General features: G+C 44.7%; 1 protein-coding gene across 1 annotated transcript in view; it reads right to left on the reverse strand.

Annotated features, from left to right (window-relative positions):
- LOC147709488 (cysteine-rich secretory protein 2-like) overlaps nucleotides 1-24,565 on the reverse strand; it is a 124,567-nt gene that overhangs the window by 15,752 nt on the left and 84,250 nt on the right. Inside the window, exon 6 of the mRNA XM_086928044.1 lies at nucleotides 13,870-13,958. Within this exon, the coding sequence (XP_086784170.1) occupies nucleotides 13,870-13,958 (89 nt within the window). The remainder of the gene's footprint in view (nucleotides 1-13,869; nucleotides 13,959-24,565) is intronic.

The following is a 24,565-nucleotide window of genomic DNA, read 5'->3' on the forward strand; positions in this document are numbered from 1 at the left end:
CACACACAACTTGCTTCCTCCTTTGGCGAGGCTGCGTCGAGATGTGGAGGGTTGGAAAAAGTTACCGATTTCCTTAATGGGCAGGGTGGCATTGTTTAAAATGATGTCTTTGCCGCGGTTCCTTTACGCGTTGCAGAACACTCAGGATCCGGTGCCCGCTAAGTACTTTGGGGAGATTGAGAACTTACAGCGCGATTTACTGTGGGACGGTAGGCCACGGATATCCCTGGCGAAATTGACCATACCATGCTACGATGGTGGCATTGCCCTACCAGATATGCGTCGATACTACTGGGCGTCCCAACTGGCAGCCGTTAATCACGGCCTCTATGGCCCAGCAGTCAGCCCCGGCTATGCAATGGACCGATGGCTTATGAATGATGGGAACTACTATAGGGCGTTGTATTCAAGGTCTCTGGATCGGAAGCTGACGGGTCCCACCAAGACGGCGGTACGGTTGTGGAGGGCGGTTACCAAGACTCTGGGATGGCAGGGCAAGATCTCCATGGCCACTCCACTGTATGATTCCGACCTTTTAGGAAAACTGTGGCATACTAAAGGGTTTGACAGATGGGATGTCATTGGTATATCTAAAGTGGGAGATGTGATGGCCGGTGGGGCGGTCAAATCTTTTGATGTATTACAGGCCGAGTTTCAATTGGGCGCGACGGAATATTTCCGATACGCGCAGCTTCGCCACGCTCTCTCGTCCTGTATAACGGTGGGGGAGGTGGTGCCTGAATCGTCTCCACTGGAAGATAGAGTGTTGGACAGTCACATGCCGGATAGTGCCATCTCCCTGACTTATAAGAAGCTTATCAATGTGCGGTCTGACTTGCTGGTGAAACTGAGAGAGCTTTGGGTGAACAATGGAATTGAGGTGGATGACGAGGAGTGGCAGTCAGCGGTCTCCTCCCCTAGGGAGGTGGCCATCTCGGCACGGCTTCGACTCGTTCAGCTGAAGATTCTACACAGGGTCTATGTCACGGGCTCCAGACTTATACACATGGGGTTCTCGCAGGATGGTATGTGCCGGAGAGGATGTGGAGTGCTTGCGACCTTCATGCACATCATCTGGGAATGTCCTGAGGTGGCTCGATTCTGGAACCGGGTGCATGAGGTGATGAGGGATGTGACTGGTGTTGCCTTGCCTGCGGAAGCCCGGCGCTGCCTTCTCAACATTTGGGGCCCGAATGACTACAATGTCGCCCAGACCCGTTGGGTCACTCTGGGCAACATGATAGCTAAGAGAGACATAGCTCAGAGGTGGGGCGCGCCTGCACCCCCCACGATTGGCCTGTGGGAAACCAACATGGACTGGTGCGTGCTTCGCGAGAAAACTGTTTATGTGGCCAGAGGCAAACCTAGAATGTGGAGATCTGTGTGGGGAGCGTGGAATTCGTACCAAGGTGACATTTGTGTACCCCCCGAGGCAGTGGCGCCGGACGCACGTCTGTCTCCATAGTGCCCCATTCCCATGGTTCCATGCTTATTATCCTGTACTACAACTCCCCATTTGTAGCGCTGTCACTTATTGAATTGCTAGTGAAATAGGGTGTGCGACCCCAGATCTCTCCCCGTGATGTCAGCCCAGGGTACTTTACCTGTCCTCAGCCTAGGTTCTTTCTCCATTTCTTTTGTCTTCTCTCCTTCTTTCTTTTCTTCTTGTTCTTTCCTTCTGGAACTTGGTTTATTTATTGTTCTAAGCTATTTTATTTGAAAATTAAACCTGAATGTTCCTGTGTACGGTTTTGTGCACGATTTTGAGAATTGCAACGATGCTGCCTGGCCTCCGGGATGTATGGCTGAATAGCGGTGTACTTTTTTCTATAAATAAAGGTTTTCCAAAAAAAAAAAAAAAAAGAAACGTCGAGAAGCTAATGCACTTGCAAATGTGCACAGTGTCCAGGGGCTCTGGTTCCACGGTACCCAGAAGATCTTTGTGCCTCAGCTTTGCTGGGGACTCAGGTCAGCCTCGGGGAAGTCTGGAAATCCACCTCCTGTGTTGCAAATACTTCGAAGTCCGGCGAAGCTTTGGAGATTCAAACTGGTCAGATGCATCTTTGGTGCCTGACACACAGGAAAGTAACTCCTTTACTCCAAGGGAGATTCTTCAGTCATCCAGCGTCGTGCAGATCGCCGATGTTCCAGGATTCATTATCAGAGTTTCGTCCAGGTGTAATCTAAAGTCATGTTGCCAGGGGTTCCTATCTTATACCCAAGGAAGGGGTGGGACAAACTCTGGAGACCCACCTATGGGAGGGTTTGGAAAGAGAGGTGGCTACACCCATATCCTTTGTCCAGTTTTGCGCCAGAGCAGGGGCTGGTAGTACCTGCAACCGGTTTGATCTGGGATATGCACAGGGCCACCAAATGTACCTCCAGTGCTGACTTCAAAGCACTCTTGGAGTGCATCCACCCAGCCCCAATACACTAAAGCCTGTCTGGGAGGTGGTGACACCTCCCTGTGACAGGAAACCACCTGTCCAGTCCTCCCCTGTCGGAGTTTCGTCCAGCAGCAGGAGGCCAGACTCGTGTCTGTGGCATCCATTTTGTGATGCTAGGGTTCTTTTAAACTGGTACTGGGTGTACCGGTGTGTACATGTTTCTCCCTCTAGATGGGTGGAATCATACCCCGCCGCCAGGACTGGCGGGGGTATGATTCCAAACTGTTTGACACCAAACACAACATGTGTCCTTGCAGCCATTCCAAAGTTAGCATTTACAGTGAGTCTGGACTGGATGCATCATAGAACAGCCCCAGAGAATAGATTCCAAAGGCTGCAGAGGGGCCCTGCTCGTGCAGGGGGCACCCACTCACACAAAACCCAGCACCCTGACTTCAGGATTGATAAGGCTTGCCATAGGGGTGACTGATAGATTTATATGTGTAGTGATATAAGGTAGATATAGGGAACCTATATCTAAGTAAGGGGTGCATACACCACCTGCAGCAGACCTATGGTGTCATTTTGGAAGGCTACCCAGGGGTGGCATAATACATGCTGCAGCCCCTAGTAGGCCTCTGGGGTACCTATGCCCCGGCACATGGTGTACCATATAGTAGGGACTTATAAGGGTATCCCAGTAACCAAACTGGAGTGTACCTAAAGTACATGGAATCATTTTAGAGAGGAAGCAGCTAGGCTGGGGTCCTGATAGCAGGGCCCCAGCCAGACTAAAGTTGAAAAACAGTGAAACATCAGCAAAAAGTGGGGGTAACTATAAGAAGCAGATACTACTCTCCTACAGGTGCAATGTATTTGAAAGGCAGGACATGTCATGGTGCATAGGGAGTGCAATAGAAAAGAGGAACTGCAGTACTTACCTCTTTACGAGTGTCTCTCCTTTAAATGATTGTCAAATACATATCAATTGATTCACTCATGAAAGATGTTCACACAGAGCTCATCATTTCATCCTTGATTTTGTCATTACATCATCTGAGAAATAAAGTAATCTTGGTCCTTTCAATTTGGATGGTCTTATATGCTAATTAACCAAAAGGAGTAATATAGGTTAATGCATCCTAAAATAATTTGTTGAATGATCAGGTCATTTGTACATCTTTTTAAATCATTTAAAAAATGCTGAATAATCATGCTCACTAAAGTCTGGGGAGGACACCAGCGTCCTGGCTCCCAAAAGGGAACCAATCAAGAATTCCTCCTTTGCTTGACAATGTGAAAAAGTGTGAGTCAAAATCTAAAATTACCTGTAAGGTATTCTAAAAATTCCTTCAGTTTTGATGGTTCCCCTGAGTAATGGCTCTTGTTACCAAATGATCAAAGGCTCAGGCTTCCATTGTTTGTCTTAGTGTAGTAGAATGTTAACTGATGAAATTCCTCTAGCTCTCTTTTTTAAACAAACTAAGATACATAGGATGCATAGTGTGGGACCAAGAAGAAGCCGGTACCACAACATTTAAAGTGCACAATATAGTGGATGTCCCAAAACATCTTGGACAAGTTTACTCCAAGCAAGGGTGACCAGCATGGCTTGACCTACTTAGTGGATTAGAGCAGTACTATTTGACCTTTTAGTTACTTTTGGTAATTCCCCCCTCCTATTTTATTTTATATTTTAACCTCATTTTTAAATCATTTTTCTTCTCTTTGCCTGGTATCAAATGTATCTTATTTTAATAAATTAATTACGTCTTAAATAATTTGGTTTCGATTCTTAAAGCATTTATACCTTAACAGTATTCTTGTGTGTATATCTATTGTAGACAAACTAAAAACACTTGCTCTGAGGATATCTTGCTGTTTAGGTCAAGCTACCAAGACGGAGCCAACATAATTCATAGTATCTAACTATGGGCCAGATTATTTGGTCCTAGTGGCACCTCTCTCTCTCTTTCTCTCTAAAATATTAGCATTCCAAATTAGTTTTATTGAAGGATATATTTATATAACATAGACTTCAATTTAGCAATCATATTGACTACAATACAGAGCTGTCCACCGTTAAATAAGCTTTTTCTTTTCTTTGCCACTTCAAATGAAGGTTTCATAAAACTTCTAAGCCATCTAGTACTACTGGGGTCACCCAACATCCCAGAGTGCCTGACAGTTTTCAGTGAACATGGTGAAGAAATTAAGGATAGTCTCAAGTGAACAACTAAATATTGCATTGTCTCCACAAACAAAAATCATAAGGATCAATACCTTATTTTTTGTGGATACTTTGTGTAAAAAAAATTCTTATGCTGTATTTTGGGTAAAGCATACATTTAAATCACTCATTACAAAAATACTCATATGAGGGGCATGGCAAGGCCAAGCACCACGATAGCCGCTGCTAACAACTGCTTGCAGCCTTGCGTCGCTCAACTGTCTTCATTGCCGCGGTGACTGGGAGTAGCGGTGACCCCTCAGGCTGCTGCGCTGCCCAGGATACTTGGTAGTCAGCTGAAGCCTGCAAGCGGGGCATTGCAAGCCCGCGCTGATCGGGACCTTATGTGGTTCTCGGAGGTCCTGCAATGATAGGGGCAGCGGGCGAGCCTGAGGTGTCAAAGCCCAGCTCACCTGAGTTTCTGTTCAGTTCTGATGGAAGTTGAAGACAGTCCGACTCCACCCTGAAACTGCTTGTTCCAGCACACTAGTTTTAAACAGTGCACTAAGAACCAGAAGCTCAAGGGAAGGGGGAAGTGGATAAAATAAAAAAAGAGACAACACCGTTCCTGCGTTTCCACTGTAGAAGAGCTGCTAAAATCTGCGGCCCTCTCTGACGTCTGTAGAAACTGGTGCCTAATGAAACATAAACAAAGAACAGATAAGTGCAATCTATCCCTAAATGTGTTCCTGACTAAACCTAAATCTATTAGAAATTATCTTCTAAAAGTACCTCTTGGATCCTAGTCTCAAGCTTCCAGGTTTGGAATGTGTTACTGTTCTGGGATGTGCTTTCTATTACTGTAAAACTTCTGTAAAATCAAACGAATATCATTATCAGAATTACCAACGTCTAACATTCACCTTAATACAGAGGTCTTCAAACTTTTTGATGCCGAGACCCCCTTGTAAAACCTTTTTAGGCGTAAGGACCCCTTCCAACAAAAGTTTCTAGAAACTGGTACTCCTCTTTATCAACTTTTGACAACCATAAATGCACCAGTTAGACCTCATCACATCCCTCCATCATTCATCCACCCACCCTTTCACACATCCATCCATCCACCCTTTCATCCATCCATCCTTCATCCATCCACCCTTTCATCCTTCCATCCATACATCCATCCTTTACCCATCCACCCTTCCTTCCATCCACCCATCATTCATCCACCCACCTTTTCACACATCCATCTATCATTCATCCTTGCAACCTTTTATCCATTCATACATTCATCCACCCTTTCATCTTCCCATCCATCCACTCTTTCATACTCCCATCCATCATCCATCCACCCTTTCATCCATACATCCATCCACCCACCCTTTCATCCATCCATCTACCCATCATTCATCCCCCACCTTTTCACACATCCATCCATAGATCCTTCATCCGTCCACCCTTTCATCCTTCCATACATCTATCCTTCACCAATCTATCCTTCATCCATCCACCCTTTCATCCTTCCATCCATACATCCATCATTCATCCATCCACCCTTCCATCCATACATCCATCATTCATCCATCCACCCTTTCATCCATCCATTCACCCATCATTCATCCACCCATCTTTTTACACATCCATCCATCCATCATTCATCCATCCACCCTTTCATCCATCCATCCTTCATCCGTCCACCCTTTCATTCTTCCATCCATATATCTATCCTTCATCCATCCACCCTTTCATCCTGCCATCCATACATCCATCCTTCATCCATCCACCCTTTCATCCATACATCCATCCACCCACCCTTTCATCCATCCACCCATCATTCATCCCCCACCTTTTCATACATCCATCCATGCATCATTCATCCATGCAACCTTTTATCCATCCATACATCCATCCACACTTTCATCCTCCCATCCATACATACATCCATCCACCCTTTCATCCTCCCATCCATGCATACATCCATCCTTCATCCATCCACCCTTTGATCCTCCCATCCATACATCCATCCTTCATCCATCCACCCTTTCATCCTTCCATCCATACATCCTTCATTCATCCATCCACCCTTTCATCCATCCATTCACCCATCATTCATCCACCCATCTTTTTACACATCCATCCATCATTCATCCATCCACCCTTTCATTCATCCATCCTTCATCCGTCCACCCTTTCATTCTTCCATCCATATATCTATCCTTCACTAATCTATCCTTCATCCATCCACCCTTTCATCCTTCCATCCATACATCCATCATTCATCCATCCACCCTTTCATCCATCCATTCACCCTTCATTCATCCACCCATCGTTTTACACATCCATCCATCCATCATTCATCCATCCACCCTTTCATCCATCCATCCTTCATCCGTCCACCCTTTCATCCTTCCATCCATACATCTATCCTTCACCAATCTATCCTTCATCCATCCACCCTTTCATCCTTCCATCCATACATCCATCATTCATCCATCCACCCTTTCATTCATCCATCCACTCATCATTCATCCACCCACCTTTTCACACATCCATCCATCCTTCAGCCTTTCATCCATCCATCCACCCATCATTCATCCACCCACCTTTTCTGTGCCTCTCTCATGGGGGCGGGGGGGATCAGTATCTCTCTGCGTCGTCGTCCTTCTTCTTTCCCGCTCATGGGAGGGCATCTCTGTGCCTCCCTGCTGGGGGCGGGGGACATGTCATGGGACCCACAGCTCCAGGTGCGCAACATCCATTGAATTCACAGGGCTAAAATACAGCCACTCTGCCCCCCCCCACCCCCCAGCTCCCCCCAGCTCGTGTATGTGAGCCCGGCTGAAACAGCTTCAGGGACACACACACAGTCACACCCAAGTACTTGACAGGTCTTTAAAAGACCTTTTACTTGTTAATGAGGCGTTGATGTTTTTCACACCTCGGTGTGAATTAGGCCTCCGCTGTGAGCACCCTCGATCAGCCCAATGCCAGGAACTGCACTCTGCAGAATCTGCGAGCCCCTTCCTAGGACTCCACGACCCCCCTGGGGGTCGCACCCCACAGATTGAAGACCGCTGCCTTAATATAACTAAAGCCTAAATTCTTAATAGCAAACTCACAATTCACACATTTCCAGACTTTTTATAAAACAAATACTGTACTTTTACATCAAAATTCAGCAGGTAATTTGTGCAAGTCCTTGATTTACTGTTTGCCTTGCTGTCGATGGTTTCCTCTGTTCGATTCTTAAAAAGTTCCATGTAAAACAATGTTTATTTCACAAACTTCCACAAAGTATTCTTGTAACAAAGGGTTTGAACCACAAAGTTCTTGGTAGATATCTTGTTCCAAAATGTCGTTACATGAATCCAGAAATCGCCGACAAAGTTCTTTCAGGTAATAAAAGGTCTAGCACTTACTTGTTGCTGAAAAGGGAGGGATACTGATCAGTCTAACCTTGACCTCTTTCTCTATTGCAGGTCGATTACAGTCGACAGAAGAGGGGCTGAGGCAAGAAGAAGCCGGAAACCGGAAGAAGGAAGAGCCAGCAGCCGCGCCCGTTGAAGGCAATGAAGGTCTGGAGAGAGCAGGAGTGCCAGCGCCGAAGGATCTGTTCTCAGGTAAGTGGGAGGTAGACAAGCACAAGCACAGGGTGAGGCTCAGGAGCTGCCTTTTATAGACAGGGCTGGGTGTGGTTCGAAGAGCTGGGTGTGGTTCGAAGAACTGGGTGTGGTTCTCACAAGCAGGTGTGCAGAGCTTCAGTTATTATGCTAATGAGTTGAAGTAACACATGTCCTAGGGAGGAGTGCTCTAAATAAGCCTTGGTAAAAGCACGGTCCAGTGTGCAAACAAGACAGCAATGTCCAAACTTGTGAATACATTGAGCAACATACACAGAAGTCTTAGGGAGGGGCTGAGATAACAAGAAAGGCTTTCAATAGTATGTTTAAAGAGAGCTATTACAGAGACCACTAGTGCAATGAGAGGGGACATGCTCTTTGCTGTGCACAAACCCTAACAGAGGACAAGGCCAAGTGCATGCCGGGTGGCTCGGAACAGCCATCTAATCAAGACCGGGGATGCCAGATCGATGCTGAGCCCGTGTGAGGTGGAGGACTCCCGACTCTGACTACTGTGCTCACCATCGGCAACGCAACTTTAGCCGACAGTGGAGAGACATGGTGAGTGCCCGTATCCTAACCATGACATTGCTCCACCCTTTCTGCTTGCCACGATTTTGAGCCTGTCTACACTGGGGGACACCGCGTGGTGCAGCCGCATTCCGGGTGCGAGTGAGGAGGGCCCTACACACTGTTAGTTGTGCCGGGCCCCTCTCCCCTGCTAAAGATAATATAAGGAAACGGCTGGTGTTGTGTGCCTGTGATTGGGTGGACAGGTGAATGTTGGTGACTGCCTGACGGGTCGTTCCCTTCGGACACGGGGCTTCTACTATCTCTATCTCGCTGTGCTTCCCAGGCTGGCTCTTCTGGTGAATTGAAGTGGCCAGTGACTCTTCCTTCCAGAGAGTCTCATGACTCAGGGCTTTATAAATACCAAAGGTACCATCTTGCCTGTGTATCACTCTTTATATCATAGCTTCATTTTAGCCACATGATGGGTTGGGTCAAGGTGACTCCAAACAAAGTCAACTCTCCTAAGACCCCTCATCGTGAGGAGAATGAAGAACCATCTGGGCGGGGGCCCCCCAATGGATTGGACTGCGGTAATGATGGCAGAGCTGTAGCCTGGAATTAAATTCCTTGATGCGTGTCACATTGACAGCCCAACTAGAGGACATTCATGGAACAGAGAATATCAAACCGAGAGGACGCACAACCCAACATCAATAAGAGACTTGAATGAACAGAGCACCTCCTTAAATCGGTTGCCTCCAAGGCAGAAGATTTGGAGGTGCAGTCGCACTCAAACAATTTCTGAAAAGCAGGTGTGGCAGAATTCACGAACACTGGCCCCATAAATGCCTACGTGGAGCGGCTTCTTGTGCAGCTGTTTGGCAGAGAGGCATTTTCCTCAACCTTTACAGAAGAGAGAGCCCACAGATCGCTTGCCCCAAGACCGGCACTTAGCACTCCTCCGCGGTTAATAATTGGTTGGCTTCTCAATTATCATGACCGGTACACAGCCTCAGACTGGCCCATGACAAATGAACCATCTAGCATCACGGGATGATGATCACCTTCTTCCCAGACTTCACCCCTATGGTCCAGGAGGTACGCCGTAAATTCACAGACATCAAGGGTAAACTTCAAAAAGCAAATATATGCTATGCCATGTTGTAACAGGTGCAATTCAGTTTCCCGAGAAATGGTAAATCCCATGTTTTTGATACATCAGCAGAGGCCACCAGTTTTTGGAAACAGCATCGAGCGGGACATGCTCCTGGTACATAGAACAGAGCAGCAGCATCCCTGCATTTAGAACTGGGGCACCCCGAGACTCTTCTCGCACTGCTGTCCCTTGCGCTGTTCACCCAGTCCCCCTGTTGTCGCTGGCTGACTTAGTGTTGGGTCCCCAGCTGTGTTTGCTGGGCCCCTGGGGGCGTCCCCCTAGCACCATACTCCCATTGGATGCACTAGGATATTAACAGGACACATGGCCCCTTTGTTTCTGGTGGTCTCCACTGAGTGTTGACTACGCCCCAGGAGTTCTTTACAGTTTTAATTAGTAGTTCTTATATGGGGTAATGAAGGGATTCACTGGATACTGTTTGTTTATTATCTGATGTTGGTGGGGAGTTTGGGATTGGGGGGGCTAGAGTTGTTTCTTCTAATGCTTCACTTCTACTGTCTTTCAAGTGTATTTGACGCCGCTGGCCAAGCTGGTGAGATCCTTTGGGTTCCTGGTGATTTCCTATGCAGATGACATGCAGATCATTGTTTGTATTTCCAATGATCTGCAGTCGGTAGTGGGAAAACTTAACCAGTACATGGCCAGCACTATCAGATGGATGCAGAATAACTCCCTTAAGATCAATGCAGAGAAAATGGAGGTCCTATTTTTTGGTCCACAGACCCCAATCTGGTCGAACGCCTAGTGACCAGCAGCTTGCGGTCCACTCTCAGTTCCGGCTAGCACAGTCAAAAACCTGGGGGTTATTTTTTACGCGGGCCTGACCTTCGAATCTCAGGTAAGCTGCATTGTTAGCACCTGCTCCTATATATATATAAAACTTCCAGAAAGGTGCTCCCACATATTCCAGCAGCATTCCGACCGAATCAGTCTCAAAATGGTTTCCGACCAACTCTGATCAGGGTAGTCCGACCAACCGATTACAATGCATGCTTCCGGATACGAGTTGGCCGGACTCCCATTGTCTTCAATGGGAGCCTAGGTCCCGACCGAACACATAGGCTTCCATTGCAGAATGGGGTGGCTGAGGAATTTCGGAAATACTTTGGTGGGCACCCCATGGCACCTGTCACATCATGCATGTTTGGAAAGGGGGGTCTCTTGGGTACTCCCCATAGGACCGGGTGAACAGGTGCCTTCTACGGACCCCCAAATTCAGATTCCGACAGCCGATCCGATTCGGTAGAACCGATTCAGAAAGGCTGTCTAGATCTGACATTGTAATTGCTCGGTCGGAAACACAGCCCGAGACCTGTACGAGTCGGCTCCGACTGACTCGGTTACTGCGAATGCCATCTGGGTCGGATTTGAAACCAAATTGGACGGTCCGACCGCTTTACAATCATCATAATCGAAGCCCTTCCAAACAACATCATAATCGACACCTAAGAATAAGCTTAACTGACCAATTTACATTATCACGTGGCACCAGACAGGGATGCCCCCTATCAACATTTTGTTTATTATTGTCATGGATCAACTTTTGCGACATCTGCTGGAGCGACATCTGCAGCGTGGGTTGAGATTCCATCATGACCCATTGCTAGCTTGACTTGCTATTTATCCGAGACCTGACACTAACCTCCTTCCATTGGTTCAAGAAATTGTACCCATCGGAGTCTACTCTGGGCTCAACATCAATTGGAATAAATCACAGATTTCCGAATTGACGGAGGCCACTGTCCCATTCATCCAAGATTTCCCCCTGCTTTGGTGCACTAACCCCTTGATATCCCCCCTTGGTATCTGGATGTTTATTTGCAGCATAGTGCTCCGGAAGTTGTCCACCTCAACTATGGGCCAACAATTGACAGATTGGAAATACAAATTGGCCGTTGGATCAAGCTTCCTCTCTCGATTGCTGGCAGAATAGCCATCATTTAAATAGTGGTACTGCCCCCGATTTCTACATTTGTTCCTCAATGTCCCTATAGCCCATATGGCAATTTTTTTTGCCGCGCTTCGAGCTATGCTTAGTAGACTGATCTGGGCTGACAGACAGCTGGACGTTGACCATGCAATATCAACGTTGAGGATTTGGAGTCCCTGATTTTTATTTGTATTACTTAGTTGCACAAGGGCATTATGCATACTATTGGTACCACCCTGATGTAAGATTACAATACTTGAAACCGGAAGGGTCACAGGCCTGTTTATGCCCACTTTCCTCTATTATACTTAAGCGCCTCCCCAGGACACCACCCGAGATACATACATTGCAAAATACCTACTGGTCCTGGGGCAGGTTGCAAAGTTTCTTAAATGCTGGTCTCCTCTACTCCCCACATATACCATTGCATAACTATCCTTGGCTGCCTCCCACCACTGAAACACTCACTAAGCGCACCCTAACAAGGTGTAAATTGCATACATTGGGTGACGTCTTCCCCGATAACCAATAGCGCACTGTTGCGGAATTGACAGCAGGACAGGACAAGTCCTACATGGACAGGTTTGTTCTGCATAGACTGATTAACTCTGTGCGCACAGCACTCCCAGCTTCCCCAGAGGTACCCACGGAATTCACCCCACTTATATTGGTTATTGCATCAACAAGCACGGTGCACCTGGTCATCTGACTCGATACCTACCGCTTTCGCTTCGGCCGGCGGTCCGAGAGGGGGCACGGGCAGCATGGGAAAGAAATTTGGGCTACCCCTTACAAGATCAGACTTGGCTCTACTGTGGCGAACAAACACATTACATCTCTAGCAATCATCAGCTTAGATTGGCCCATTTTACATTCCTACATAGAGCTTACATGACACCACACCTATTAGCGAAGATGGACCCCGCCAAATCACATAGTTGTGCAATGGTCCATGCTGCCTTCTCTCACCTGGCGTGGAGTTGTGCACCTATACTGGCATACTGGGGGGAAATATTTCGCTATCCATCCCAAATGATTGAACCTGACCCCACTACTTGCCCTGTTAGGTTATGTCAAGCCTTCGCCCGCTGGGGTGAGAAGGTTTGCTGCTATCGCTTTGCTTCTCGCTAAGAGGCAGATCTTGTACATGGGGGGATCCACTGTCCAACAGTCAAGGCTTGTTTACACAATCTAATATACTGTGACACTACTAGCGAAACTTATGCCACTTTGCAACCGCTCACTGCTAGACCAAAAAATATATGGCAACTGCTGCAAACCTATTTATTGATGCACCCAGAGGGAGCTGACTGATTGTATTGTACCCAAATAGAACCCTGATGGATTATGCAGATACACCCACTACCCATTTACCAGGCATTATGCTTATACTCCCATACAACTGCTCAAAAGGGCTATAGATGCCCCTTTCGTTCTAAGGCTACAGAGACATTATGTACTACACACATGCATTGGTGGGCACTTTGAGCTCTCCCTTCTATCTCTTTTGACTGCTGCTCTAAAGGTGGCGAGCATCTCTTGATCCCTACTCTTTATGATATGAATATGTTCTCCATCGAATGCATAATGTACTGGTCACCAATGCTATACGGGTTAATACTATGGTGATGATATTATTATTTCACCCTGTATCTTTTCCATGATTGTTTTTCCACTTCTTCTTCTTATGCTTATATTATTCTTTTGATGTTTCTTGTTATCTGTCTGAAAATTCAATAAATAAATTAAAAAACTAAAAAAAACATACTCATACCTAAAGTTTATTTCTCTTTAAATACGTTAGCATAAAAACAACATCCACAAATTCCATATATATGAGGGAAAAGAACATTTCTATCGAAGTCTAAGACTTATGGACAGAAAATATGTACTTTAAATTCTTTTAGATTACAAGATAATGCAATTGGCAAAAATATAACGTTAGCTTGACTTCATAAGACAACATTCAACTGCTTACATCATTGAGCTTTTTTTGTTTATTATTGACATATTAAACATTCATTTGAAACTAAAATCTTCAATGAAAACAAACATACTGTTCATATACTTACTGCAGAGTCCATTTTCACAGTTGTTAGGACATTTACCGCATGGTGTGCCTTTTGTATATGGTGTATTGATTTTACCAACAGTATTTCCCCTAAAACATTGGACAAAATGTAAAAGTTGAGAGGGATTTCCAGGTTTCACATCAGCATTGCTCATTCCATTTCTAATATTTTATTGTGTTTCTGTTAGCAGGTCTGACTTACTCAAGACTTTTTTATTACCTTCTTCTGATTCTTTGGATGTATGTAAAACCCACTGAATCCGCCTGTGTCGGTGTGCTTTTGTCTCTCTTTGTGGTCCTCTGGCTGATGGCGTAGTGGCTGGAGAATTTCGTTCTACAAGTGGTTTGTGTGTATGGCTGGTGATGCTATGAAAACATATGAGCTTTGCTTTTGAGGTGTGATAATGGAGATTTTATGATCCACCAATGAATGATGTACAGGATGGATGATTGTATTAACAATAGGGGGTGGACCTGGTGGGGGCATTTAAGGGGCTTATGTGTGGTGGAAGCAATAACTTAGATTGAGGATATAAAGGGAGATAAAAGTAATGGGTAAGAGCGGTGATGGAGTGAAGGTGGCATGGGTCTGGGGCTATGAAGGTGGGAAACTGCATGCGTGAGGTTGGGGAAGTACACTGGAAATGGGGAAGATAAGGTCCTTGCATGACCCTGTCACAGGGCCAATATCTTCGGGCCACTTGTACTAATCCTGCCTGAAAGCCATTAATGCTAATCTTGGTGGCCAATATTGCGACTCTATGGCGGTTATAGGTAATCTTGCCTCATGTGCTTTGTGCTTATTACCGTCTCTGCTTTGCCAGGAGAATGACTGTGCTATATTCCTTTGCTGAAGGATTAGCCCAAAGCAATAACAAAGAGTGTAATTTTCCTTCATCTTTGAATCATATATACATTAAGAAGTGGAAAGATGCTCAGCACATATAGCCAAAAAATAAGGACTTGGCCAGACTCAATAAGTATGTCTCTCTGGGATGTTTTACAATGGCATACACCAATTCCTTAGTGCATATGAGCCTCTTAAATAAGAGAACTTATGCAGACACAAAACATTCAACAGATTTTGACCAGATATATCCACTCATTCCCTACCGGTAGAGGATAACACCAATAGTGAACAAACAGAATAAAAATGGATCTTTGACTGAACCTAACCCAAATATTGAACAGCTTTTCAAACCAAAGACAAGGGGGAATGAGACACTTCAATTCCCAATTAGGGACAGTACATATGTGATACTGGTTATTTCAGTCACAGTTTTGGAACTCAAGACCAAAAGCAAATTCATCCCCAAAAGCAAAACATCTGATGAAAATAAAAGCAGCAGAGCCCCCATTGGCAAAATATCCTGGTGCCACATAAAGAATAACCAAATATCGGAGTTAGATGAATAAAGTGTCTTTATTTTTCAATTTATTTGAGAGTTTTATAGAGAGCTTTGTCTCTCTCTGTAGTTACTTTAGAGCATTGAAACTTGTTATGTTATGTTACACTTTATTTGTAAAGCGCACAGGTTGCTTTCTTGGCGCTGCTCTAAAGGAAATATACTGAGGTGTTACTAGTATGCCTGTCTGAATAGCCATGTTTTCAGAAGTTTGCGGAAGCTCATGAGGTCTGTGCAGGATCTGATCTGCAAAGGCAGAGAGTTCCAGTATTTGGGGCCTAGGGTGGCGAACCTTGTCCCCGCGGCACGTTTTAGCTCGAAAGGAGGTGTGATCAGGAGATGCATTTTGGCAGATCGCAGGTTGCGAGCGGGGGTGTACCTATTGATTAGGCCTGTTGATGAATTTTGGGTTTTTGTTATTCGGGGATTTGAAGATGATGCATCCCACCTTGAAGGCGGATCTCTGAGTTATTGGGAGCCAGTATAGCTTTTTTATCAGAGGGGTGATATGTTAACGCCTATTACCTTGCAAGATCAGCCTTGCTGCCTGGTTTTGAACCATTTGGAGGCGGTTGGTGAGGTAGGCCGGAATGCCAAAGTTGGCGTAGTCGATGTGGGATATTACCATAGCGAGGACTGCCTGTACTTTTGCTTCCTGATTAACGAACCTGCTAATTTTCCTTATTTTTCTTAACTGGAAACAGCAAGTTGAGATCACAGATCCAGTTTGATTTTTTCATAGTCAGGTCCCTGTTGATTATGACCCCCAAGGTTTTGGCAGATGTAAAGGGGACCGGGGTTTTCGCAGTTCTTTGTGCCAGAAGTGGGAGCTCCAGGGGTTCAATGAGCCACCTGTGAGGATGACTTCCGTTTTGTCCGGATTCAGTTTGAGGTGGTTGCAGTTCATCCAGTCCCAGATGAACAGCATTGTTGTCTGGAATTCTTGAACAGTGGTAGGGAAGTTATTGATCAGAAATATTAGTTGAAAATCATCTGCGTAGTTGAAAGTTTGGACTTTTCTTTCTTTTAGTGCATGGATCAGTGGGAGAAGATATTAATTGAATAAGTGGGGGGAAAGTGAGGAGCCCTGGGGAACACTGCAAGTGTTTAGAATCTTGGGGGTTGTGAAGTTTCCCAGGCGTAACGGTTTCTTAAAATGGAGCTTATCCATTTGAGGGCCGGTCCCTGGATTCCTGCGTCAATGACAGGGTGTTATGGTCGAATGTGTCAAAGACGGCAGAAAGTTACAGTAGCACTAGTGCTTGGGGCGATCCTCCATCCGCTTTCTCACGCAGGTAGTCCAGGACTGACAGTACCACTGATTCTGTGGAGTGAGCTGGGTGGAACCCTGCTTGATGGGGGTCCAGGTAGTCTGAGTGCTCCAGAAATGCAGATAAGCTTTTAGCTACGTGGGCTTCGAGTAGTTTGTCCAGATTTGGAAGCAGTGAGATGGGTCGGGAATTGGTGAGAGTTCCAGGATCAGCTCCAGTTTTTTTCAGAAGAGGGATGACGGATGCCTCTTTGAAGCGCATCAATTCTTACTTCAATTGTGTCATTCAGATTCAATCAGTGACAATTTTTAAAAAACAAGCCGGCTTAGCGCTTCGTGCAGGCAGTGGCACCTGTGATGTCTATATGGTTCGTTAGACTCTGCTCATTGTTTGATGTTCTTCAGTTGGGACCCCTTTGCTTAAGTGTAACAAATAATAAATGCTATGTCGTCAAATGTTGTGTGAAGTGCATGTATTTTGTTTTGGTACTTAGATTTCAGTTAGCGACACTCCATTGTCTAGAAGCATGTGCTCTGAACAATGTGGTTTTATGTTTTCTTCATTTGAAGGATTGTCCGATGTTGAGGTGTGCAGCTATGGAACAAAAATTCCAGGTTTTTGAGTAGCAGAGGTTAAAGGTTGCAAATGGCTTTGTCCTTTCTCTCAGTAAACTTAGTGGAAAATTTAGAGGAACTTCAACTTGTCGCTGTCACAGCAAGCAAGGACTTGCTTTCAGGACTGGTTTCATGTGGCTTACAATGGGTTAGGACATCTTGTCTAGATAGTTCCTAGGGAGCCGAGGGGTATAGCTACTGCAAATCCATGTTTAGTTGCTGCCCTAGAAATGATAAAACAAACCATGTAGCCCAGAGGCATTAAAAAATGCTGAATGCTAGCTTACATCACTTAGAACAGGGTTCTTCAATGAGTAGCTTTGGAGCTGCTGGTAGCTCTCCAACTACCTGTGAGGAGCTCCCCTACGTGTAGTAAATAAAAAAACTTTATTTGGTTGAATTAGATAGGATACCATAATTGAAAAGAATGTTTCTAAAGGTAAAGTTTTCAGAACGGATAATCTGATGTTTTCCCTCAAAAATATATTTAAGGCTGATATTTATTATACCATTTAATATGGCAAATTATGCACTGTGCCCCGGATTGGTGACAGAGAGGTCTAAGCCCTTTAAGCTCTGGAGCGCCTTTATCCCAAAAGAGTCCAGTTGCTGCTAGGCATCTGTATAAAAGTGGGTTTGCCTCTTTGCGGATGTGGGGAACCTGGAGGACCCAGTATAGAGGCAACCTGAGGTCACTGTCGCAGCGCTGTCCGCTTCTTTCTTGAATGCCCTGTGGTGATGAGCCTAGTAGCTTCAGACACTGGTAGCCTTGAGCAGAAAAAGGACAATGGGCTTGATGCCGCGATGAGATGTGGAGAAATATTCGAACCAATGTTGGAGGCAAGGCCCTAAAGCACAGATGGCAATTGAAAGGGAAAATGAAGATTTCTGATTGTTACTTGGATGGCCTGGTAAGAGGGTGGCCCAGTGCCTTAACACCTTGCCTGCGGCGCCGATTCTCCCCCGGCGCTGAACATTCCAATTGCGGGTGTGGTCATGACGGAACCGTTCCGTCATGAGCATCGAAGGGGTTGAAACGGACTGTATGTACTTGAAGCCCTGACCCTGGTAGACTTATTAAGGCACCCAGAGCGTGGAAGGTGGGGGGCAGGAGGGGGGTGGGCTTACTGAAGATGTGAAAGTTGCTGCTGGGCCTGTGAGGAAGAGTGCTTCAGAAATACTTTAGAGGTCCGAGACACTGGCTCTAGCCCCCCTCCGTCAGTGGTTAATGAGGAAACATTGAGGAATGGGTTAATTCTCCACCTCAATTGCTCTGAATTGGGCAAGCTCACACTGTCTCTCCTGGGAAGGCTGATCGACTCTGAGTGAGAGGGACATATATATGTAAACTACATTGGGACAAATGGACACAGCGCAATCTTACTGATTTCCTGGCGGCTCGCGCACCATGAATAACTGCCATCTTTCCAAAAGTAATAATGGCAGTAAAAACCTTGTCATCCCTGACTAAGAAAGAACTTTTAAAACATGGCTGACTTAGACAAATCTCTGATGGATAACATTCAGGTGCTGCACATTGCACTGTGGAAGAAGCTAGCGGAACTAGGGTAGGCTTTTAAAGTGTTTAGCCAACACCTGGAAGCCACAGACACACAGCTTAGAATGCTTACATATTTACACCACCTCACTACGACTACCATCTCTCATATGAAACAATGGCTTAAATGGCTGACCACCACCTACAAGGACTAGAAGCACAGATCGTGTAGGTACAACCTACCTTCCTTTCCCTCAAATTGTAAAGCGCTCTGATAGCCCTCGGGATCAAGTTTGCGCTATATAAAACTTTATAAATAAATACAATGTGCTTATTAGGAATGTAAAAGGAGGGGTGGATGCTGGAAAATCAGGCATGTGTGCAAGAACTATTTTCAAACCTACTCCAACTAGGAGGTAGTGAAATGGTTCCATAGAGTGAGCACACAGAGTGGGGAGGAGGGGGAACCAACCTAAAGATGTGGTGGTCAGACTTACAAGCTCTCCAGTAAAAGAAACACTAATGGAGGTTGTGAGGACCCTTCAGAGACTCAGAAAAAGTGCTGTGTCAAGACCTAACAGCAGTACAAAAGGGGGTGGTGATGGGTGGAGCATCTGAACCAATCAAACACTCACACCCAGTCAACAGATCTGCGATTGATCCAGCACCGTTCTTTAGCCCACTCTGCCACCCCAGTTCAGACATGGCCATATGCAAATCAGTCTGACCCTGTGCCTCATGGGAACAGTCCAGCCCGAACTGCCAAGCCATGCCTTCCCTGGACCGGAAACAAGCATCCTAGGACCGGTTTCTGGCATTTCAGCCGTCTTCAGCCAGGCTTGCTTGAATCCAGTGGCAAAGTGACAACCCTCTTTTAAGACCTAACAGCAGCCACCCAGACAAATGGTTATACCCTGAGGGCATCCAGTTCACATGTGGCGGCAAGACACCCTTATTGCTCCTCAGAGGTGGAACGTAGTCTGCTCAAGTTAGAAACACAGACAGATCAACACTCAGATGATGGTGGACAAGGATGCCCTAAAGGTGAGCTGGGAGAAAGACCATGGTGAACCCAGATGACAAGTTCACATTGCCTGAGATTACTCCAAAAAGATACCAAGGTGAAATAAGCATGAAAAGGAATTGCAATATAGCAAAACTAATTACATTGATCTTGAACACCTCAAAGCAGTATAGTTATAAACCCAAAGGCAATGTGAGCTCATGGAGAGCTAAAAGAAGGGGCATGGACCACTGAAGCCATGTTTTTGCTGATTTCAATGATTTCCACACAGCTGATGGGTACCTTAGGAGAGGCATATAGTTTACCCAATATTTAGGTAGATGAGAGGAGGTGAGAGGCTGCTACAGATGGAACCCCCAGGAGGGAAGGTAATCAGAGGCTCCAGAGGGGAACAGTGTGTAGGTCCTGAGGTTGGTGGACAATGATGTGATTACTGCTGAGAATGTTTGTTTTTACTTTTTTTAAATTAGAAAGAAAAGTCCATACAAGGGAAGAAAGTATATTATTTGCCCAGCATTGAAAATAAACAGAGAATTGGCAGAAAAGATACGAAAGAGAGCCAACAATAGTCACAATCCTCATTTCAAGTAAAAGGAAGCATTGTGGTAATACTTTAACTCTAAACTCCTACGTCCTGGTCAGCGAGAGTCTCGCCGGCCAGCGAGTGTCTCGCCCATCAAGAGCCTGACTGGGTCCCATATCTTGTTCAACTTCCATCTCTGTGCATCATTCTCTCACAAAGAAATATCCAGAAAACAGATATTCAGATATTTCAGCCATCAACTCCCGGGATCCGGCATCATACACGAGAGCCAGGAACGTGCCAACACCAATTTAGCCAAAGAGATTAAGAATATCTATAAATTAGCCAAGGTGAGTGCCTCAACATGATCAACTTCGCCCTACCAAAAAATCTGAGATGCTATTCATTTTCCTGGAACCAAAAGCCCAATCTAGGCATAGCTATATAGGAAAATGGTCCTAGACCTAACTCAGTCAAAGTCAATTAATGAAACAATATTACAAATTCCAGGAGTCAATCCTACGGGAAAAATGGAGAAAAAAGGATATATATATATATACATACAGAGCCAAATGCTTATACATTCATTTGTAGTACCCAAAATACGTTTCTCTAAAAAGACACACAGTTTTTCTTAGATAAATTACTTAGCAAAATGTATTTATTTACATTCAATCAAATAGAAACAATAAGAGCTGGGGAATACTGTCAAGTGCAGTAAGAAAGTGCAGAAATGAGTGCTCACGTGAAGAGAGAAACGAATCGAAGGGAATTTGTAATATTGTTTCATTAATTGACTTTAACTGAGTTTGGTCTAGGACCATTTTCCTATATAGCACTTGATACCCAGGTCCTCTGACTTACCACTGGGGGTGACCCCATTATTTCAATGGTACAATCGAAACATAGGGCAGGACAAGAAGCGAAGACATAAACGACATCGGCCCCACAGTCAAAGCAGCAGTCGTCTGCTCGGAGTTTTAGGACACAATGGTGGTAAAGATAATAAAAGTCACTGATACGTTTAATGTGATGAACCTTACTTTTAATTCGCAAGACATTTGGAACATTCTGCGCTAGAAAAATACTAAGCCTGATATCCTTAACCGCTAGCTCAGTATTCAGGAGCTTACACCATTTGAAAAGGATCAACCTCTTGGTCCTGTGCAACTAAGTACATTAACTAATAAACCAGGCTGATATTTCTCTTCGCAGGAGCTTTCATTACCAGATCTGAAAGGGTATTTTGGGAGTAGCTAATCGTTTTTGAGACTGGAAATAAAATGTTGTACTTCCAAACACCTATGAAAGCCCAATGGGGAAGGGAAAAGTGCTGCTACAAATTTTCAAAGGAAAGAAAAATATCCCCCACAAACTTTTAAGTCCAAATAAGAAGTTTAGCCTTCTCCCAACTCTACCGAAAGCTTTCATGAACCATGAGAGGTACATTTGGTATATATGCGAAATATGGATTAATCGAGGTAGTATCCGGAATTTGTTTTTTGAGAGAACTCCATATGAGATGGCAAACTTCTTCTAAGGTCTTAGACTGGGTTATTTTGAAAGAAACTGTGCCGACTATGCCAACAATAGGAACTATCGATTCTCCTAATGGCAGATAGTCACCAAAGATACAACCCTCCACCCACGTTCCCTAGCCCTGAACCAGACAGAGTCGGGAAAAGAATGATGTGAGATCATAAAGCCATAAGAGAGGGAGAGAACCCCTGCCATGTTCCTTAAGCAGCTGAAGGAAATGTTTCTTGCAGCAAGGCTTCCTATAACTCCATAGAAACATCTGCCAACAAGACTTTATCTTATTAAGAAAGGCCATAGAAAGAAAAGAGCAAAACGACAGAAGAGGTACATATATCTGGGCTGGATGATAATTTTGATAAGATGACACCTGCCAATTAGACCCAGATGCAGGTGATTCCACTTTTTAAAGACTTTAGCTGTGTGACGATATAGTTTCCCATAATTGTATTTGACGATCTCCTCCATTTCTACCGATAATTCTATCCCCAGATAGAAAGCCAGGAAATAATTTGAATAAGAGGGGGCTAAATGTATCATGGGATCCTACACTTGATTGGTCAGTCTGGGCAGCATGCATACTAAAGCCTATTTTTGTTTGTATGCATGTTAGCTTCTGTCCCTGTTGAATTTGCTATATGAAAAGAATGTGTTTTCAATTGTGTATGAAATCTAAATGTAAATCAAATAACAAAATACATTTTTGAATTATGGAGCTCTGTGTACTGTTTTGTTTTAGAAGGTAAACATCTCTCTCTGAGGATGAGTACTATTGTTTATAGTCAAATAACTGATCAGAATTTATAAAGTGCTGCAAATCACCAGTGAGGGTATCAAGTCACAGGAGTTGATCTGTTCATTCAGTCACAATGAGAGCAAAACAAGGAGAAAGCTGTGAAAATGAGGGAAAACAAAGGAGAAGGCACTCAAAAAAAACAGGGAATGGCAAGGAAAAAGGTTGGAAAAATGAGGGGAAAACAGAGAGAAGACTCAAAAAACAGGGAGAAAAGCAGGAGAAAGCAGTGAAACATGAGGGAAAAGCAAGGATAAGGCAGTCACAAAATAGGGGAAATAGTGAGTTGAGAGCAGTGAAAAGAGGGAAAAGGAGGAGAAGGCACTATAAAGACAGGGGAAAAGGCAAGGAGAAAGCAGTGAATTCGAGAGAAAAGCAAGGAGAAGACTCTAAAAAATGGGGGGAAAGCAAGGGAAAGACAGTAATAAATGAGGGATAAGCAAGGAGAAGTCCCTCAAGAAAAGGGGAAAAAGCAGTGAAAAGCAGTAAAAAACAAAGGAGAAGCAAATGAAAGCCTCTCAAAAAACGTGGTAAGAAGCAGGGGAAAGCAATGAAAAAAACAAACGAAAAGCAAGAAGCAGTGAATACAAAGCAAAAGCAATGATAAGGCTCCCAAAAATGCGGGGGAAACCAAAGGAAAGACAATAAAAAAGTAGAGAAAAGCAAGGAGAAGGCACTCAAAACAAAGGGGAAAAGCATGGTAAAAAAGTGAAAAACAAAGGAAAAGCAAGGGAAAGGCACTCAAAAAACGAGGGGCAAAGCGAGGAGAAAACAATGAAAAGGAGGAGAAGGCACTTCAAAAAACAGAGGGAAAGCAAGAACAAAGCAGTGAATACAAGGCAAAAGCAAGGAGAAGCCTCTCAAAAAATATGAGAAAGCAGTGAAAAAGGAGGGGAAAGCAAGGAGAAGGCACTCAAAAACAGGAAATTTCGAGCCAAAAGCAGTGAAAATGAAGGGAAAGAATGAGAAGGCACTTACAAAAGAGGAAAAAAGTAAGGAGAAAGCAGTGACTACAAGGAAACAGCAAGGATACGGCTCTCCAAAAACAGGAGAAAGCCGTGAAAAACAAGGGAAAAGTATGGAGAAGGCAGTAAAAAAACAGGGGGGAAAGCAAGGAGATAGCAGTGAAAACAAGGGGAACGCAAGGAAAAGGCACTCAAAAAATGGGAGACAGGGAAGACAGGGAGCAAGAGCTATGCAGCAGAATGGGGGGAGCTGGGCCTGGGGTTAGTGCTTCAATCAAACAGAAGTCATTGAATCTAATTGTTTACTGTGTGACTACTTGTGTAAATATAATACAAGTTAGACATCCTTCGTACTGCACTGGTTTCTGAGGTCCTGCTGCTGCCCTTCACGCACCACGTGACTCGTGGTAAACCCATTCAGGTTACCAGGAGTGCAGAAGTGCCGGTGGCCAGGACGCGAGCAGTGAGCCCGGAGTCTCATAAAGCATTAATAGAAAGCGCATGGAAGCTTCCTCTCCCTGTGAGCTGGAGCAGTGTCTGGTAAACACTACCTACTGCCACAAGCACAGATCTTGGTGCTGGTGCAACATGCGGATACTGTGGCACTAGAGGTAGAAACTCGAAAGAGGAGTAGAAATATGGGATGATATTAGGGAAATTGCACCATTTAGTGATTCACTTCCTAATAATAATTCACAAAATACTTTACCTTAATACTTGAAATGCCTCTTTTATATATGAAATTATTTGGTTTGCAATTCACGCAACCATAGTTATATAAACTCCAAATGGAAAGATGGTATGCTACATCTGTACATGAGCAATGAAACGGAAAGATGGTATGCTACATCTGTACATGATCAATGAAACGGAAAGATGGTAGGCTACATCTGCACATGATCAATGAAATGGAAAGATGGTATGCTACATCTGCACATGATAAATGAAATGGAAAGATGGTAGGCTACATCTGCACATGATCAATGAAATGGAAAGATGGTATGCTACATCTGTACATGATCAATGAAACGGAAAGATGGTACGCTACATCTGCACATGATCAATGA

Source organism: Lissotriton vulgaris, chromosome 6 (assembly GCF_964263255.1).
Source record: "Lissotriton vulgaris chromosome 6, aLisVul1.2, whole genome shotgun sequence".
NCBI classification, from domain to species: Eukaryota; Metazoa; Chordata; class Amphibia; order Caudata; family Salamandridae; genus Lissotriton; species Lissotriton vulgaris.